Source organism: Molossus molossus, unplaced genomic scaffold, assembly GCF_014108415.1.
Source record: "Molossus molossus isolate mMolMol1 unplaced genomic scaffold, mMolMol1.p scaffold_m16_p_11, whole genome shotgun sequence".
Lineage (NCBI taxonomy): Eukaryota > Metazoa > Chordata > Mammalia > Chiroptera > Molossidae > Molossus > Molossus molossus.
In genome coordinates this window covers 77,469,894-77,489,383 of record NW_023425346.1, presented here as the reverse complement: position 1 = coordinate 77,489,383, position 19,490 = coordinate 77,469,894, and the positions used below count along the sequence as shown (strand labels likewise).

At 40.0% G+C, this 19,490-nt stretch overlaps 1 protein-coding gene across 2 annotated transcripts in view; it reads right to left on the bottom strand.

Moving 5' to 3' along the window:
- Positions 1–7,399: 7,399 nt before the first annotated feature.
- Positions 7,400–19,490, bottom strand: part of METTL8 (methyltransferase like 8) — an 88,646-nt gene continuing 76,555 nt past the window's right edge. For both annotated transcript variants that reach the window (XM_036255022.1, XM_036255023.1), the window contains exons 6-10: positions 16,515–16,578; positions 14,906–15,045; positions 9,414–9,520; positions 9,226–9,291; positions 7,400–7,961 (exon numbers count right to left, since the gene is read on the bottom strand). In XM_036255022.1, the coding sequence (XP_036110915.1) occupies positions 7,771–7,961; positions 9,226–9,291; positions 9,414–9,520; positions 14,906–15,045; positions 16,515–16,578 (568 nt within the window). In that variant the 3' untranslated portion in view covers positions 7,400–7,770. The remainder of the gene's footprint in view (positions 7,962–9,225; positions 9,292–9,413; positions 9,521–14,905; positions 15,046–16,514; positions 16,579–19,490) is intronic.

The window sequence follows — 19,490 nt, the reverse complement described above, 5'->3', positions numbered from 1 at the left end:
GTAACATGCCTTCGGAATGTCAGGGTAATCTCCTTTCCCCAGACCTCTCTGGGCACAGTCTCCCACCCGAGCGGAGACCACAGAACCAACCCCTCGTTGTTACCTTGTTCCCCCCGCAGGCTGTCTCTACGTGCTGTGTCTGTTGTTAATTATCCTGCACCACCAATGTAAAAGAAGGATATGTCTGTTCCTTTTTCTTTTTATCCAATCCCAGAGGCTTCCCCACTTGGCTTTCTCCTGCCTCCCTGATCTATCACCAGTGGATTTCCTGTAACCCCCTCACGTCTTCCTCTTTGACTGTGATGTATAAAGTAAGATGCAACACTTCATTCTCTGGAGCCTTTTCTCAATCCATTGAGGTTTTGCTTTCCAGCAGTTGTCGTCAGCCTGAGTCAAATAAACTCATAAAAATTCTCTACAGGTTTGGACGCTTCTTATGTGGACAATGGTTATAACGAGGCTTTGTTTCACTAATCTCCAGAGCCCAAGTGTTCTGTCAGGAAACAAAGCTGCAAATGAAGAGACCTCAGAAAGACTGGTTGATTGGGAGTACATACATTCATGGAAAGGATACATTCAGAGAAAAATACTTTCCTGGATCCTGAGCTTCATCTTTCATTTGGATTTAAAACAAAACAAAACAAAACAAAAAACCTGCAAACACATCTTCTAGAGGGTGAAAGTGGAATATATACATTAAAATAAATGAGGGCTGTGAAGACGAAGTAGGAGCAATGGGAAAAGCAATTACCCTTGGAGACAGACATTTCCTGGATTCCATGCAGCACGTGACGCAGGCAGCTTCAGCCCTGCTCCTTCAGGTGATTCTCAGTGCTCGGTCCAATGCTGCTTGAGGGGACCCTGTCTCTGCTCACCTGAGGGAGTGGGGCATGCCTCGGGACGTACGAGGAGGTATCACGCTCTCTGCGCCAAACACTCTGTACAGCAGGACCGCCTCGGGAGGCCAGAGGTGAGGGAAATGAGGCACCAGCTGCTTAGCGTTGCGTATGTTACGCATGCACGTAACACTTAAAAACACGAATGCAATGGTCCCGATGGTATCTCATCATTACTTTCAGAAAGTCCCTCGGTTTTAGCACTTTTTCCCAGTGAAAAAGATTTTAAGGCACTCAGGGTGATTGTTGTTCCCTATATTTTTTGAAAAAGCCAATAATCTCTCTCTCTCTCTCTGCATACACATACACACACATATGTACACACACACATATATATGTATATATATATCTGAGAAAAAAGATTAATTTCTGCTTTTTCTGCAGTGAGCTAGGAAGTGTAGCATAAAGGAGCAGTGGGTTGAAAACTGCCAAAGAATTTGTATAACGATAACAAAACCCATCGTTTTTCTGGACCAAATCCTATCTGCCCAAATAGGAGAGATGATGGTTGGGCTTTTCAGAGGGCGATCAATTGCTCACCTAATTTGGTAGGTCATAGTTGATAGAAATGCATGTTTTCTGGGGCCCAGGCTCTACTTAGTGCCTCTCTGCTGGAGAAAATCAAAAGTAAAGATGCAGATCACTAGGAGTCCAAGGACACAGCTAACTCGACACCATCAGTAACTATAAGTCCATGTGCTCTTCAAGTATTGATCTTTTTCCCCTTATGTAATGTCCTTATGTAATGTAAAGGGGAGCAGAATTTGTCACCCCAAATATGCCTCTTTGGCATAAGGATTACTTTAGGCTGATTATTTTTAAGAAATAGCAGGCGTGGGAAAAGCTCTGAAAACTGAGTGTAAGTTACCTTTTTTAAAGAGACATTGCCATAAGGGAAATCTCCACTTGTAAAGGTGCCTCCCTTTCTGTATCAGGAAGAGAAGGACGACTCTAACTCTCTAGAAATTCTTTCAGCAATGAAGCAGGCAGGAACTTAAATCTGCCTAACAACCTTGCCCTTGTTTACTGTGCTTTTCCCTTAAATGGCTTCCCACACCAAACATTTTTTGTCCTAAGGTGCAGATGGCATGTAGGATGATGGCTTTGGCCATTTGGGGGGTTCCCAAGTTTTCTCTGTCCTGTATACAGGAGGCATACACGTTATAAAACTTTTGTTAGTTTTCCTACTATTATTCTCTTTTTATTACAGAGGTAAGTTTTAGCCAAGAAAACTTAGAAGGAAAGAGGAAATAGTATTTTTCCTCTCCTTCAAGTGTTCATGCGTATTTATTCTTTCACCTGCCTCTCGCTGCTCCTTACTAAAGGTTAAGTGGTTATGAAACCACATGCACTGGAGAATCCAAGCAGCTGTTTAAACTCTTGGACAAGTACTGGTGCCTTGCAGCTTGCCTCTGACGAGTTGCAGAGGCAGCTGAGGGTGGGCTGTTTGGACCATCTGGAGGTTTTAATATGCTCCATCGATCTCATGCCAGCCAACTTGCCAGAGGGGGGTGACTGTGCTCTGAGACATTTCAGGACGGTGCTCGAGGGAGCCGAGCTCTGTAGCCCCTTGGGCCGTCCTGCAGGCACACTTGCTTTTTTCAGCTTGATGCTGTTTTTCGTACCCTCTACCGGCTCTCACAGTAGAACTATCATTACTTGCTTGTTGCTGCATGTTGCTGATTCATACTCAGAAGAAAAAGAAAATTTGTCTTGCACACTCTTCCCTGTCACTGAAGGCATATGTTAATGAAAGGCAGATTTTGGCATCCACTCTTCTCTGTAGCGGTGAGGGCACATATCGATTCATTATAAATGAAGATGCAACAGTTATTTTACTTCTACTCATATTTATAACTATACAAAAGCTATCCTGCTGGTACCTTTGTGCCTCTCAAATCCCAAACCATATTCCAAGAGATGCTCAATATTTTATGCTTGAATTGGCTTTAACATACACACAATGTTTTAAATAAAGATGTTTTCACTCGTCTTTTGTTACTGACACTCCCTGAATTCACATTTCAGATTATGCCGGAGCTGAACCCTTTGAAGGCTTTCCCCTCCGCTGTACAGACTACAGACTAATTATTTTTCTTTTTTTTTTTAATCCTCACCTGAGGACACTTTTTTTTTATTTGCATTTATCTTCAGATAGAATGAGAGGGAGAGAGGGAGGAAGAGAGAGAGAAACATCGACGTGAGAGAGACACATCGAGTGGTTGCCACCCATACAACCCCAACCAGGGCCGGGGACAAACTGCAACCGAGGCACGTGCCCTTAGCGGGAACCGAACCCAGGCCTCTCCTGTCCGCGGGGCCAACGCTCCAACCGCTGAGCCAAACCGGCCAGGGCTAATTTTTTTGTCTTTAAGTGAGGAGTATGCAAGTACTGGGAGCTCTGCTTACTCGAAGGCAGCCCAGTCGAAGGCTGAAGGCTGAAGTGGCGGGGCGAGAACAGAGTCGAGCATACGGAATGCTGGACCGAACTGATAGAGAGCTTTTGCTTCGTCATTCCTCTCAGTTCCTTCTCTTCGCTTCCTTCCCAGTTTGTTACTGTGGACAAGTGGAACCTACTTAGTTCATAGAGTCACCGGGTCTAGAATGAGCTGTAGTAACCTTGAAGGCCGTCTGACCCAAACGCCCATCCATTGTTGTAATTACCCATTTTATTGAGAAATTCTTCGCCAGCAGCTCTCTGAGCAGCACGGGAGCCTCCCCATGAGAAGCGCACTGATGAGAGCAGGTTTTGGGATCAGTCAGTTCTGGGTACAAACTGGCTGTCACTGACTAGTGGTGACATACTGAGCAAGTTCCCCAACATCTCAGTCCTCATCTTCTCTGTTACATGGTCATAATGAAAACAAATTCGTAGGAACTGGAGGATTAAATGAAGTAAATAAAAGTTAGTATACACAAAACCTGGCACTCAGAGCTAAATTAAAGGTCGCTAAGCAGTTCCATAGGAACTAGGACCTGAGCTTCCTCTCTGACGCGAGGCCATGTTTTTCCACAACATATTACTGTCTTTCTCACAAGGTCTCATAAAACCACTGGAAAGGTTTTTGTTGTTGGAGTACTCAGTACTGCCTTGTAGATTGTGAATGCTTTTATTAATAACAATACCTCACATATATTCAGTGCTTTAGAATTTACAGTGCACTTTCACAAGTGGGGGAAACGTGTACTGATGACTAAGAGGCAGGAAACAGGAGCAGAGGTTCTGAAAAGTTGATTAGCGATGCAAATGTGAAGTAACCTGCAGCTGTAAGGAGCTTAATAAACACGAAAACCAATCAGAAGTTACAGTGCAAGACACATTCAGGCTTCAGAACTTGGCTTTAGTGAGTCCAAAAACCATAGGAATACAGCATAGGAGTTTTCGGGCAAGAATTTAAGTTACCTGAGTTTAACAGTCTAACTGGTTCAGATGTCCAGGAGGAATTTTTACATGTGAACTAGAGTACAGGAATGATTTGGACTGCATAATGATAGAAACATCAATGCGCTCATAATTTAGAGATGAAGCATATGGAACTGAGACAAACAGCAAATAAGCTCTGAGAAGTCAACATTAACTGGGTGTCTCAATATGACACGTGTCATACTGCATGCAAAACTTTTAAAAATAGAAACCGTTACCTTGGCTTTTCTCACAACCTCGAACAGTTCTTCGTGTGAGAATTTTTACATTTGAAAAATGCTCAAAAGTGAATTTTTAGAAATGGAAAAAAATGGAAGGTGCATTTTCAATATAGCATATTTCAGTGTTTCTGTATTCTAAGAAGATGAAGGAACATATCTTTTTCTGTTAGAAAGAAAATGGTCCTTTTAAAATCTAGCTCCCTCAGAAGATTAATTTTTAAATATCAAACTCTGCCTAACTAACTGGTCCTAGTTTTATGGACATAAGGGGAAAATTAAAATTTCATGCAATTATCAAATCCTTTAAATTAATACTCAAGCAGATACATTTGCCACTCTTCATGATTTTTTAATACCTGTAGGCAATATTCCAAATCAGGTCTTTCTCACTTTTTTTCCCTCTGCCAAAAATCTACATTTTGTGTAGCAGCAAACTCGAAGGAGGAGGTTGATTCAGGTAGGCTAAGCGAGATAGACTGACCACCAAGCTTAAAACCGTGGTAGAAATGGCCCTACTGAACAGCTACGTGGAATAGGAGGCCTATGCTAGCCAGAGCCCAAAAGAGGACAGTTTGCGTCTCCCAGTCCAAATCTGGTTGATGTATTTTTGCAGTTTCTAAAGGTTAACTACATGCTGTAATACACTATAGAAAGACATGAAGCTGAATTTTACTGTGCCAGTCAAGAGGCTGGCTAGAATCTGCTATTTAGGACTAAGAGAGACAGTACAATTTACATGTGTGAGAATGTGAGAATAATTTTACCTTCTGTTGTTTTTAAAACCACCTTGGGCCATGATTTTGAAATTGAGAAACAAGATCTGCTGGGGTTCCCATAGCAACATTAACTTATCTAACTGCCCTTGTTGTATGTAATACTTTCATTACTAGTTTGGCTTTTAAATGTACACTCTAATTATGAAATACAACTAAGAGTCTCAGGCAAATTTTAAAGTTTACATTTACTGACTGATGCATGTTTAAACAAACCTTGATATTGTACTTCTGAAAACTTGCTACGAAGGCAAGTGTGCACAAAAACCTTTCTGTGGTCTTTGTTGCTCCTGATCTCTGACCTCCTTGCATTTATTCTATAGATGACCCCTCAACCAATCCCTCTCTAAATACATGTATAACATGCCATGACTTGGACGAAACAGAAACAAACCTCAGATGGCTCCAGTCCAGACTGGAACCCAATGTGCCCTCTATTCTAGTCTGTCTATAAGCTGAACCCCTCCCTATCTCTTCTCCACTATTCCTCATTATGAAGGTCCCACCCCAGATACATTTGTTTTCTCACCATATTCTGAGAGCCTATGTACAAGGACTAGCCTGAGGCCCAGTCCCTTTCAGAACTCTGATTCTTCCCCATTCCTTCCCACAACAACCTTTCTTTTTGGAACTGTTACTACTGAGACCACCACCATGTGACATGTTGTTTGTGACTGGGCAGCAGCCCTCCCCTCTTTTCTTTAATAACAGTGTCTTGATTTTCCTTTGAGGAACTTTCCTCGATTCTGTACATTCTGGTGGTACCATCAATTAAGATGCTCTGCCCCAGCCTTTTATGAGATAATCCATGACCTAAGTTGGACCAATCACATTCTTCCAGGAAGTTGAATTTAAGTAAATTCAAAAAGGAAAGACAGTGGGAACTGAATTATTCCGATGGTGGTCCTTTCAAGAGAGTGTCCATTTCCTCCAGATCTCTGTGCCTCATAATCAAAGTCCACTAGCTGTTAGGCTCCCTACGTGAATACTTGTTCAGATATTATCTTTAATCTTGATTTAGAGGCTTGGGATGTGCACATTTTGCTTGCCAGCTAGATACTAGGAATGCTCTCTGAAAACAGGGCTGGGTCTTTATTTATTGTATGATTCCATATAATTCAGCACAATGTAAGTATTTAGTAACAAATAAAAAAACCAATCGCAGAAACTCCATAAATACTTAGTAACAAATGAAAGACTAATCTTAGAAACTCCATTCTTTTGATGTGCAATATGCAAGTTAATTTACATCCTTTTTGAGGCAAGGTGGTAAATAAGTTTATTTTTATTTTTATTTTTTATCCTCATCCGAGGACATTTTTCCATTTTTGTTCAGATGGAGTGGGAGGGAGGAAGGGGGGTGGTACAGAGAGAGAGAGAGAGAGAGAGAGAGAGAGAGAGAGAGAGAGAGAAACATCGACATGAAAGGGACACATCGAGTGGCTGCCTCCCGCACAACCCCAACCAGGGCCGAGGTACATGCCCTTAGCGGGAACCGAACCTGGGTCTCTCTGGATCGCAGGCTGATGCTCTAACCGCTGAGCAAAACCAGCCAGGGTGGTAAATAAAATTTTAATTGCTACAATTTAAGAATTTTCTTAGGTATAACAGTTGTCATAAAGAACTTACAATGACTTCTACACTTGTCTGAAAATAATGTTAGCACGGGTCATACTTCCCCAGTTTTAGAAAAGAGAAGAGAAAATAAAATTTAATTTCGGACATTAGTCTCTGAATTAAATAAAAAAGCTTTTGGGAAAACAGACAACAAAACAAAAAACAATATACCTTTGTCCTGGGCTTGTGACTTTCCCTGGGAACAAGGCAAGCTGCCTCTCTGCTACTAGACAATACCAAAGGGGAGTTAAAATGTGTTTGACTGCCCAGCCAGTGTGGCTCAGTGGTTGAGCATTGACCCATGCACCAAGAGGTCACTGGTTCGATTCCTGGTCAGGACACATGCCCAGGTTGTGGGCCCAATCTCCAGCGGGGGGCATGCAGGAGGCGGCCAGTGTATGTTCTCTCACATCAATGTTTCCATCTCTCTCTCCCTCTACCTTCCTCTCTCTCTAAAATAAATAAAGAAAAATTATATTTAAAAAATATGTTTGACTAATATATAAATAGAGAAGGTGATTTTCTCCAATTCTGAAAAATGAAAGGTTATGGCTTCTCAGAATCATCTGACTTGTGACAGTAATTTAATTGAATACTTATAAAATTCAAGCAACAAACAAAATAGTCAGACATCATAAAGCCAAACAAGCTTGCTCATATTAAATTTTGAAAACACAGACTATGGTACACTCTTCCAAACCACTTACATGTGCTTGAAATACACAAAAGAGCAGAATATATAAATTTCCTTCTTCTGATTATCTTTTCAAAAATGAAAATTTTATAGAAGTCTTTGAAGAGTGTTGTCCTCTGGTTTGCACCTTAACGTGGTACAGAGTTCAGCTATGAGAAAGGAGTGGAAATGCCAATCTGGAGCTTTTTTGACTCAAGTGTAATGGTTTCTGGAATTTGCCTTGAACCCATACTCGGTGCATTTTCACTTGTTTTTTCCTATTAACTTGTAAGCGACGATCAACCAGATTTTGCTTCTCATCTAACCCAGCCTTGCAGAACATACTGTGGACTTCCCCTGTAAGACAAAAATAGCAATCAGATGTGTGACACATGACTGGGGGGGGGGAGGGTGGTGACGGTCAGGAACATGGAACATTAAATGGAATGATATGACCATCTAAATGTCATTTATATTAGCAAATACGCTAGTGCAAATTGGTGAAGGAAACGTGAAATCAAGTGGGTTTCTTCTACTTTACAGATACATCGAGTATAAACAGGTTAGCACAGAAAGCATAGATACACAATACTATTGGTTACAGTTTTTAAAATTTTGAAAGGTACCCACTGTTTAAGTTTTTGTTGGTTTGCAGAGACCCAAAATGACACATTACAATAGTATTCACATAAGTTTGGAGAATACAGGATGCATTTTAAATACCTTCTTTTTAAAAAAATCTTCATCCGAGGACATTTTACCATTTATTTTCAGATAGAGTGGGAGGAGGGGAGAGAGAGAGAAAGAGAGAGAGAGAGAGAGACATTGATATGAGAGAGACACATTGCTTGGATGCCTCCTGCACGACCCTGACCAGGGCCAGGGACTGAACCAAAACCAAGGTACGTGCCCTTGACCGAAATTGAACCTGTGACATTTTGGTCCGTGGGCTGACGCTCTAACTGTTGAGCCAAAGTGGCAGGGCTTAAATACTTTTAAAAAAAAACACATTTTTTTTTTCCTTTATTGATTTGAGAGAGAGAGAGGAAGTGAGAGGGAGAGAGAGACAGAAACATCGATGAGAGAGAACATCGATTGGCCGCCTCCTGCATGTCCCCCTCTGGGGATTGGGCCCACAACCTGGGCATGTGTCCTGACCGGGAATCGAATGGATGACTTCTTGGTGCATGAGTCAACACTCAACCACTGAGCCACACCGGCCGGACTTAAATACTTTTTTAAAATGAGAAATTGACAAGAGCTAAGTAATTTTTTAGGGAGTCTAAAAATCATAGCCCTTCCTTTGGCTGTGGCACATCATCAATTTTTTTTTCATATCTGGATAACAGTAATTTCAAAATGGAATAGACAATCCCTTTATTTGGGTATAAGGATTGAATAAGTGATTATTTAAAGCAGTTTCAACTGGAGAAAGATTAGAAGGCAAAAAGGCCATTTTCAAGCTTTTATGTAGAATAGTACAGTCACCAAAATGTAAAGACATCTAATATTTAATCAACCACTGAAGCCTCATTTTTAAAGCTTTTGAATGTTCTCTCTGCAAACAATAACCAAAAAGATTTTTTTACAGCTAATTACTTCTGGTTATAGATAAGCGTACCTTTCGTGAAGAAATATGCTCTGGTACCATCTCCTCGAACATAAAAGTTTTCAGATAAACAATGCCCTGAAAAGAATATTGTGAGAAGAGAAACTTAGTATTCCTTAACAACAACACCTTGACATGAAATACAAATGAGGCATGCTTTAGAACACATGAAAATAATTTGAAACTGAATATACTATTACCCCTTTTAAAACGAAGCTGAGTCTTATCGTATCTTCCATAATCCCGAAAGAAAAGCATTCCTCCAGGTTTCAGTAACTTGGACAACTGGTTTACAACACCTTGCATCCTTTGAAAACAAGCAAGATATTCTGTTTGCAGAAATCTTTTATATGCCAAATTTAACTTCCTTTATTATTATTTTTTATTGTTTAGAGAAAGAGGAAGGGAGAGGGAGAGAGAGATGGAAACATCAATGACAGAGAATATCGAATGGCTGCCTCCTGCACACCCCCAACTGGGGACTGGGCCCAAAACCTGGGCGTGTGCCCTGACTGGTAATTAAACTGGTGACCTCTTGGTGCATGGGTCAACGCTCAACCACTGAGCTACACTGGCCAGGCACACATTTAATTTTCTTAAAGATAAAATAAAAAAAGGTTGATAAAGCCAAAGAAATATAAACCACAAAATAAGGGCAATAACAACAAAAATTATTTTATACAGAAAGAAAAAAGGACACCAACTTCCTAAATTATCAGATTCAAAAGGCCTAGAGGATCAAGAAATCACCCAAATGACCAGAGTTTGATGTATGAAGTCAAAGCTCAACTACAAAACCACAGACAATTTTTGATAATTACAGCAAATTAAAGTAGTTCCAAGGCAGACAAAAACATATGTCGCTCCATTTTCCTTGCAGGATAAAGAATATGCCAGAGTGATCCAAAATTGTACATATCTCAACAGAAATCACCCTTCCTCCAAAGTAGCTCCTTTTATCCTGATTTCTTTATTTAGTTCAAGGTACCGTCATTCATCAAAGTGTAACACCTCAGAGATATCATTAGCCCGTTTTCTCTTCTTCCACTATCCTCTCCAAAACCATGTGGTCATCAAATTCTGTCTTCTTTTTTCAATGGCATCTTTGATATTTTCTCTCTCTTCTGTTTCCCATTGGTACTCCCTTAGTCTGAACTACCACCTCCTAGGGGCCTGGAAACAGAATCGCTTCCTAACATGCTTTATTATTCTCCCTGTCAATTCTTCCTGTATATTATTGATGATTGTTCTGCTTAAAATGATGGTTTTTGTCAAATCATGCCTTTGTTTCATTAATTTTTTTTTTTTTTATCTTCACCTGAGGACATTTTTCCATTTTTTGTTCAGACAGAGTGGGAGGGAGAGAGAGGAAGAGAGAGAGAGAAACATCGACGTGAAAGGGACACATCGAGTGGCTGCCACCCGCACAACCAACCGCGGCCGGGGACAAACTGCAACCGAGGCATGTGCCCTTAGCGGGAACCAAAGCCGGGTCTCTCTGACCACAGGCTGACACTCTACCGCTGAGCCAAACCAGCCAGGGCTGTTCAATTAATTTTTGCATCCTCTTTCCCACTACTTCCTAATCTGAAGCACCAACTCTAGCCAAACTTACATGCTTGGCTCTGGGAAGTCCATGATTTTGTTCATATGGTTTCCCCTCAAAGAATTCTCTCCTTACAGTGGTTCCCAACCTTCCTAATGCTGCAACCCTTTAATACAGTTCCTCATGTCGTATGTGGGCATATCTGCATGTGGGCGGACCAGCCTGGAGATGGATAGAGGAGCGGTATCTCGGTTCCTAAGACCATCGGTAATATGTGTTTTCCGATGGTCTTAGGCAACCCCTGTGAAAGGGTCATTCAATCCCCAAAGGGGTCGTGACCCACAGGTTGAGAACCGCTGCCTTACACTCTGCTTATTTAAAGTCTATCCACACTGCAAGCCCCAACTCAATACTGGGAACTCTTTACTTTTCTTTTATAAGTTATTCTACTCATTTCATTCCCTTTCCAATACAACCTTTTATGACTGCTCTTGACTTAACATTTTTGGTTAAGTGTTCATGGACTTATGTGCAATTATGGGCGAGAGATGGCAAAGATTTCAGATCTTATATCAATGCCCAGCGTTTGACACTGGCTGCCTAAAGAGCTGTATTGAGAGGAACTTTTGGGCTCATTGGGAATGATGATCAGAGTACAAAATCAGTGTGCAATGTCTGCCCTGGGCAGAAAGTGGTAAAAGGGGGCCGGTGTGCTAAATCCTTGCCGTCTCTGCTTCATCCATGCTGCTGAAAGCTTCTGAGATGCTCTTATTTAAAAGTGAGGGTTTGGGATCACATCATCTGTACATTCCTTCTGATTAAAACACTGTTCAGTGGAATAATGGGGTGAAAAGCCAGACTATGGCAGGTTATGAAGGAAGTAGATAATAAATAAGACAATGAAAATAACTCTGAAAACAAGAAAGAAATACAACAGAGAGAGGTGGTATGATTAGATGAAAAACTCTTTTAAAAAAACTGGAACATAAGTACACGACAGGGAAAAAGAAAAGTATTTTTCCTTGTTTATATTATTACAGTTATTCCCCCCACACTGTTTGTATCCTTGGGCTTTGGCAATTATATAAAACTATATCTAACCCTTAAAAGAACTCACTTTCAGAATAAATGTTTTATATACTGAGAAAAATCTCTTTCTGCAATTATTACTACAACAAGCATGAAACAAAAATGCAAAAAAACAGAGAGCCAAATACAGTTGACCCTTAAACAACATGGGTTTGAACACTGCAGGTCCACTTATAGATGGACTTTTTTCCTAATAAATACATTAAAAACATTTTTGGAGATTTCCTTACTACCACAGATTACACTATGTTACCATAAAGCGATCATATTGCTGCTTCTCCATCATCAATGCATTTACATTTATTAAATTTATATTTAAATAAATATAAATTTTTCACAGTATCTTTTCATTTTTGATATCTAGTGTTAGTAATATATATATAACATCTACAGTGTTTTGTATCACATCACATAAGATAATACTGATGTAGATCTGACAGACCATCTAGCTTATAAACAGATGACGTAAACTTACGGTATCAATAAACACAACACAATACCGTAAATGGATTTTCCCTTCCTTGTGATTTTCTTAACAATATTTTCTTTTCAATAGCTTACTTTATTGTAAGAATACAGTATAGAATGCATATAACATTCAAAATATATGTTAACTGACTTTATGTTGTTAGTAAGGTTTCTAGTCAACAGTAGGTTATTAGTAGTTAAGTTTTTGAGGAATCAAAGGTTATATTCGGATTTTCAACTCTGCAGGTGGTCAGTAGCCCTTAATCCCCACCTTGTTCAAAGGTCAACTGTATTTCCAAAGGCAGCCACCTTCTTCTGCAAATCCTTTCTTCCCAACTACCCTGCCATGTCTGGGGTTGTGGGTAAAGGCACCTGCTGGGAGCTGCTGTCCTTAATCGTTGCACCTTGGCTCACAGTGCAGGGCCAGGGCCAGAACTGCGGGTGGAGTGGGCGGGCAGTGAGATGGGCAGGACAAGGATGGGACAAAGTCCTCTTTTCTTTCTTTACCTGACTGAGCCAACTCTGCTGTCCTCACCTATCTCTGGGTGAAGGAAGAGGAGAAAGAAAAGAAGAGATTTTTTAAAATGAGTATTTCCTGCCTACTCTATGCTTGGATCTGTGATAAATATATTATACTTTCTTTTACTTTAATAACAAGAAGGACAGTTAGCTCTTCTTTTGTAGCCTCCTATGGTTTATTTCCATTTAATCTGGGACCCCCAGATTAAAGGTCTAGCTGAATTTCCTGCTGTTCATTTGTGCATGGATTTTCCAAGCTGGCAAGAAGCTACTTTTCTAGAACTTTCCTGGGACTGAATCTACTATCGCAGTCCTAAATGACATTAAAGATACTGCCTTGCCTTTTCCCTTAAAGTTGCCCTTTTCCTACTCAAATGAGTAGAAAATGATCTTATTTTTAGATCATTTCCATGTAAAGAAGTGGCTATTGACATGACACATCTGAATTTATTCTATAATAAATAAATAGAATGGACAAACTGTACTAAAAAGCAATCTTCCCAAGATATCTGCTTTCCTTTCTCTTCAACATTTAATTCAAATCACGAGAAATCTAAACTAATTTCAAGTAGTCTTCTTGTGGTCTTATTTGGAACTTAAACATTTCCTGTTATGGGTGTCAAATAGAAAATCTTGTTCTCTATCCACCTACTCCATCCTTTTGACTATTCATTCTTTTAACTATGAAACAAAGCATGTAGATGACATTTTTCTACTAGTACCTGAATGATGCCAGTCGTCTAAATGGATTAGCAGGAACAAATAGGTTATAGAAACTGGGAGGAAAAAGGAGCTTCATGGAATCTGATCTATCTTACTAAGTGCAAGTATATCTTTCGTTCAGATTCATTTAGAAATCTAATTTGTTTTTCCACAAGTAATCAAAGTGCTCACCTCTGAATGAGAAGTAAAAGGACTGTGAAGGTCCTAGTGACCTGGTAATTGCAAAAGACACACATGGTAACTCAGCTTCTTTGGGAAAGGGTCACACTCATTGAACAAAAAGTGGCTGATGCCAAGACTGAATCTCCTACCAGAGGCTCCTTCCTGGAGCTGGATCTACTATCATAGTAGAAAACCCAATTTTAAGAAACTTTATGAAGGGACAACCCAGTGCCTTAATATATATGAAGTGGCAGAATTTTAAGAAAAGTGATTATTATTATTATTTTTTGTCCTCATCCGAGGACATTTTTTCCATTTTTTGTACAGACAGAGCAGGAGGGAGGGAGAGGAAGAGAGAGGGAGGGAAACATCGATGTGAAAGGGACACATCGAGTGGCTGCCACCCGCACGACCAACCAGGGCCGGGGACAAACTGCAACCGAGGTACATGCCCTTAGCGGGAACCGAACCCGGGTGTCTTTGGACCGCAGGCGGACACTCTAACCCCTGAGCCAAACCGGCCAGGGCAGAAAAGTGATTATTTTTAATTGCTGGTGATAGCTCTTTATGCTTCTTCTCTGGAGAAAAGCTATGTCTACTGTTTCAAAACACTGTGTATGAACAAAAAAATTTTAGTCATAAATATTTAAATAATGTCACAAGGCTAACCTTAGATTATAAAGGTCCAAAGTCAATCTGGCAGATCTTGATAACCCTTAATTCCCTAGTGGGCTTCTTCAAATCCATGTTTTTAAAGCCCCCTGACAGACCTGGGTGAAGCCAAATAGACTCACAGCCCACCTCTTCAGAGGCATTCCGTAAGGTGCTAAATCAAAGATGTTTGTTTCTGATCACTGAATGCGATTTTCCTCTTGGGAATCTATTAGGATGTTCCAAATTTGTAATTTCCTTGAAGCACTGTCACTTTTAATAGGTATGTGTCTTGCCAGAATGTGCTCACTCCATTCTGACAGTGACAGAAAGCTAACTAATGAAGCAATCTGACCAGTTTCTTTCTAAAAGTCGGATGAGAGGAAGAACTGCATTTAAAAGGCTGAATATTATACATAATATAGTACACTAAATAATAAATTCAAGAATTGTTATTTTTGCTTTGATAGTTCTAAAAACTACTACTGATAAAGGGGCTTGACACATTTGCTCTGCTCTTTCGTCTTCAGTCACCTGTCAGGATGAATAGATGAGAGCACGAAGACAAGGAGAATGACGTCCAGGATCCCATCTGGAAAAGGGTAGGCTGAGCGGTCGTCACAAACATCATGAACAAAGGCACAACACTGGGCTGCTCTGTAGGACGGATTCGACTGTCATGATCAAGGAATACAAGTAGTTAGCAGACTTAATAGTATTGTTCTTAAATAAAAAGGTCAATTTTTTTTACTTTTCCCAAGTGCCTTTCCTCTATACATTTGAATGCAGTTTATTTCCAATTCAGTATTGTTAACTTATTTCAAAAGCTGTCATAAAAAACTGTCTAACAGTTGGACTTGATAACAAATATTCTTTGCAATCCCTCTTTAATTTCAAAAGTGGAGCCCAGCCAGTGTGGCTCAGTGGTTGAGTGGTGACCCATGCACAAAGAGGTCGCTGGTTCGATTCCTGGTCAGGGCACATGCCCAGGTTGTGGGCCTGATCCCCAGTGGGGGGCATGCAGGAGGCAGCTAATCGATGTTCTCTTTCATTGATGTTTCCATCTCTCTCTCTCCCTCTACCTTCCTCTCTCTGTCTCCCTTCCTCTCTCTCTAAAATCAATAAAGAAAAAAAAATTTTAAGTGGAGTAGGGCACTCTCTGCCAGTCAGCAGGCAGCGTTGCTGGAAGAGGATGCGGTGTTATTTCTGAGGCATGGAGCTGCTCCTCAGCTCTCTTTGCCACTGCTGATGCCATGCCTCCTTTGGCTTAAAATATAAATATCCTATGCTAATAATCAAAACTAGATCAAACTTGCAAATACACTAAAAATCACTGCATTGTATACTTAAAATAGTGAATTTTATGGTATGTAAACTGTATTTTAAAAGACTGCATTAGAGTAAATACACACACACACTTCACCTACAAAATCAGTACAACAAGGATATATACCAAAATATTAATAACACTGATTCCTACAAGGACTCTAGGAATTGTAATGTAAGTAAATTTTATCTTCCCCTTTAGGCTTTTCAGTTTTTTAGAAACTGTCTACAATGAGTAACTATTATTCTTATTATTAGAAATCATGTTCCATGTTTTTACTATACATTTTTTGTTCGCAGAATTTCCTTTCCTTTTCCAATTCCTAACATTACTTCTTCTTGCTAAGGTCATGCTCACCAGCATTTGGGGACTGGTCAAATAAGTCCAGGTCCCCCTCTGTTTTCCTTACCTTCTAGGACATTTTAGATTTGCAATATATGCCTTTTCAGACATTGTCTCTCCCCGCCACCCCCACTCCCATTTTAATTTAATGAATGCCTACTATATGCCAGGCTGTGTGTAAGGCTTTATAGACATAGATATGAACAAGATCACCTTGTAGGAGCTGTTGCCCTTTCTAGGTGTACTAGTCCCTTGAACTCTATGTTATAAAGTTCAAAACAACTTTTATTGTTTTAGAGTCATATCTTAGACATCAGCTGATGGTATGATTCCCAGAAGCAGTAAAAGCTCAGTTAAAAATGGTCACAGATAACATCTGATGCAGAAACATTCCCTCCTGTTCCCCCAAATCACTTCAACAGCAAATAAATCAGGTTCTTATATGGCTCTCTTTAAAGAAAACACAAGGCATACCTTTACCAGCTCCACAGCTCTGGAGGCAAAATCACAACAATAAAGAAAGGACTCTGGAGCATTCCTATGAAAACAAAAGAAACATTTAAGTCTAGAATCCAGATATGTTCACTCTGCAGAAGAAAGTAAACTAGATTAAAACTAGTAAAAAGTATTTCCTTAATAGAATTTTGGTTGACACTTAGCTTGTCATTTCTTCTTTGTAATATTGTTCTCTGTAGTGGTTTATGGGTGGCCTCCTTCATATTGCCTCTGAATCAACATTGTTTCAAACACTTATTAATTACAGGGTTAATTTCAAATTCCTGTCCTGGTTTTAAGGCTCTCCATTACTAAGGCCTATGTACCCTCAAATCATACTCTCACATGGGCAAGTTCCAAGGTCATCCATCAGCTATCCACTCTGTCTGCTCTGCCTCTAACAGGATGGTCTACAGCTACTCTTAGCTTAGGTAACTTCTACTCTTCTCCAAGGGCCCTCACACCCCTGTGTCCCTTGGTGCTTCATTCCTCTTCCTGTGTATACAAGTCATTTGGCTTCTGGGCCTCTGATGCCCTCAGGGGGCAGAGAAACACACACACACACACACACACACACACACCCCCACACACCCACACCCACCCACCATGTAAATACAACTTCTAAAGAACAAAACACTAATACATTAATTCTTTGTTATCTTTTCAAATTATTGTCAAACTTTTATTGAGACTCATATATGTACCAAGCATTAGAATACAAAGTACTAATGGAATTGTGTAATAAGAGTACACATTTTAGAATCAAATAGACCTGTGTTTAAATCCTGGATTTTCCATTTATTAACTTGTGAATTTGATGTAATTTCTCCAAGATTCAGGTGGGTTTATTTATAAAATGTATAGAAAGCAAGTAAATTTAGCTTTTTTTTTTCCTGGGGTGGTGGGGAGATTTACTCATATGAAAACCTTGATTAATTTTAATTGACCTCCACTGAACTTAGACAAGTTCTATTTGGACTTTATCTGAAATTCAGTAACAATGGCTGGATGATGGTTGTTAATGGACAGGTGCATACTTTGAATTCTGTGGGCCAGTATCCTTTTTGATCATCTCTCATATGCTGGTATCAATTATCCTTGCATCATGTTGCTTAGTACATGTCTGAATCACAGAAAGGGATCGGTGTGTCATTAAATGTTAATTATCAGTATGGTCTTGGCTGTTGTGGATTTTATAACCTATGTGGGGACGTAACTGGTTTTATATAACTAGTATAGGAGTGAGGACAGGGCAGGCTTCTGGAGGTGTGAATTTTAAGAATTCTGAAGGAGGGGATGTCAATGCTAAATGGGTAGAAGGGGAATTGCTTTAAGGGTTTAGAGGTGGGATTCCAAGAGCCCAAACTCGTATGAGGCAGGATATACAGGCAGGTCTTTTTCTTTATTGATTTTTATTTTATTATTATTATTTTTAAATGATAAAAAAAGACACATCTTTTTTTTAAGTTTTTCTTTTCCTTATTGATTTTACAGAGAGAGGAAGGGAGAGGGAGAGATAGAAACACTGATGAGAGCGAACATCAACTGGCCACCTCCTGCATACCCCCCTCAGGGGATTTGGCCCACAACCTGGGCATGTGGCTTGACTTGGAATTGAACCAAAGACCTCTTGGTGCATGGGTCGACGCTCAACCACTGAGCCACACTGGCCGTGCTACAGGCAGGTCTTGAAGCACATAATTAGAACTTCTAATTTGATTCAGGAAGCATTTCAAGCAAGGAGGACTTTTAAATAAATATGGACTATAAGCACAAATATGCATTTAGTAAAATCTCATCCAGGCTCAGATTATACTCTTAAATGCTACTCATTGATGAATATTATGTTCACCTATTCCTCATTTGTTCTGTGGCATTGAGGATTGACATTTGATTTAAGATCTTTCCAAATAAGTTCAAGTATGAGGACTAGAATTTTGTTATGAAAAGTTAGCCAGCACTGAATCATCTCTCTGTAACTCTGTTTCCTCATCTTTATTTTTTTATCCTCACCCGAGAACATTTTTATATTTATCTTCAGATAGAATGGGAGGAAGGGAGAGAGAAACATCAATGTGAGAGAGACACATCGAGTGGTTGCCACCCACACAACCCCAACTGGGACCGGGGACAAACTGCAACCAAGGTACGTGACCTTAGCGGGAACCAAACCTGGGACTCTTTGGTCCACAGGCTGACATTCCAACCGGCCAGGGCTGTTTCCTCATCTTTAAAACAGAGATAAATATGGCACCTAAGGTGGTTATGAGGATTGATAGATTCATATAATTAAAGTTTCTAGAAAGGTGTCTAAGTCAGAGTACGAACCTAATAAAATGTTAGTCATTATTATGTTGTTGCTGTTGCTATCATCATCATGTTATTAAAGGAAGGTCTCTCTCTGCCTTTCAGGAACTTAAAAACTTAGGAACTTAATAGGGTTCTGTAAAAACTTCCATTTAACCCAAAATGCTTCTCTGGACATTGGCATGTCCAGCTCACTATGAAAGATACTCTGAACAGTCTAGTTGCTAAAGGAAAGCATGGGCCATTTGCCATTTGTCCTACCACGGTGGCAACATGACCTCTGAGTCTGAATTCCCACTGCATCAGCAGCCCAAGTTGAAGTCTTGTGACCACTCAATGACTTTCCAGAGCTTTTCTGTAAAATCATCTGACTGCCTTGGCCCTTCTCCCAGCAAGCAGGTGTAAATATCACTACCACCACCACACCACCAAGCACTCTCTTGGCAGCGGGTTTAAGAATTAAATGATCCTTGGAGAATGATATGACTTCTCAATTCCCAAGGCCTAATTATGGTAAAATAGTCTAAAAATGTAAAACATTAACCCTGTACTTTCCAAAAGTGATAAAGCATAATTTCTTAGGTGAGGGAAAAAAGTCTTATCTTCCTTTTGGAAGGTTAATTACTCGTTGCCTTTTAAAGATGAATT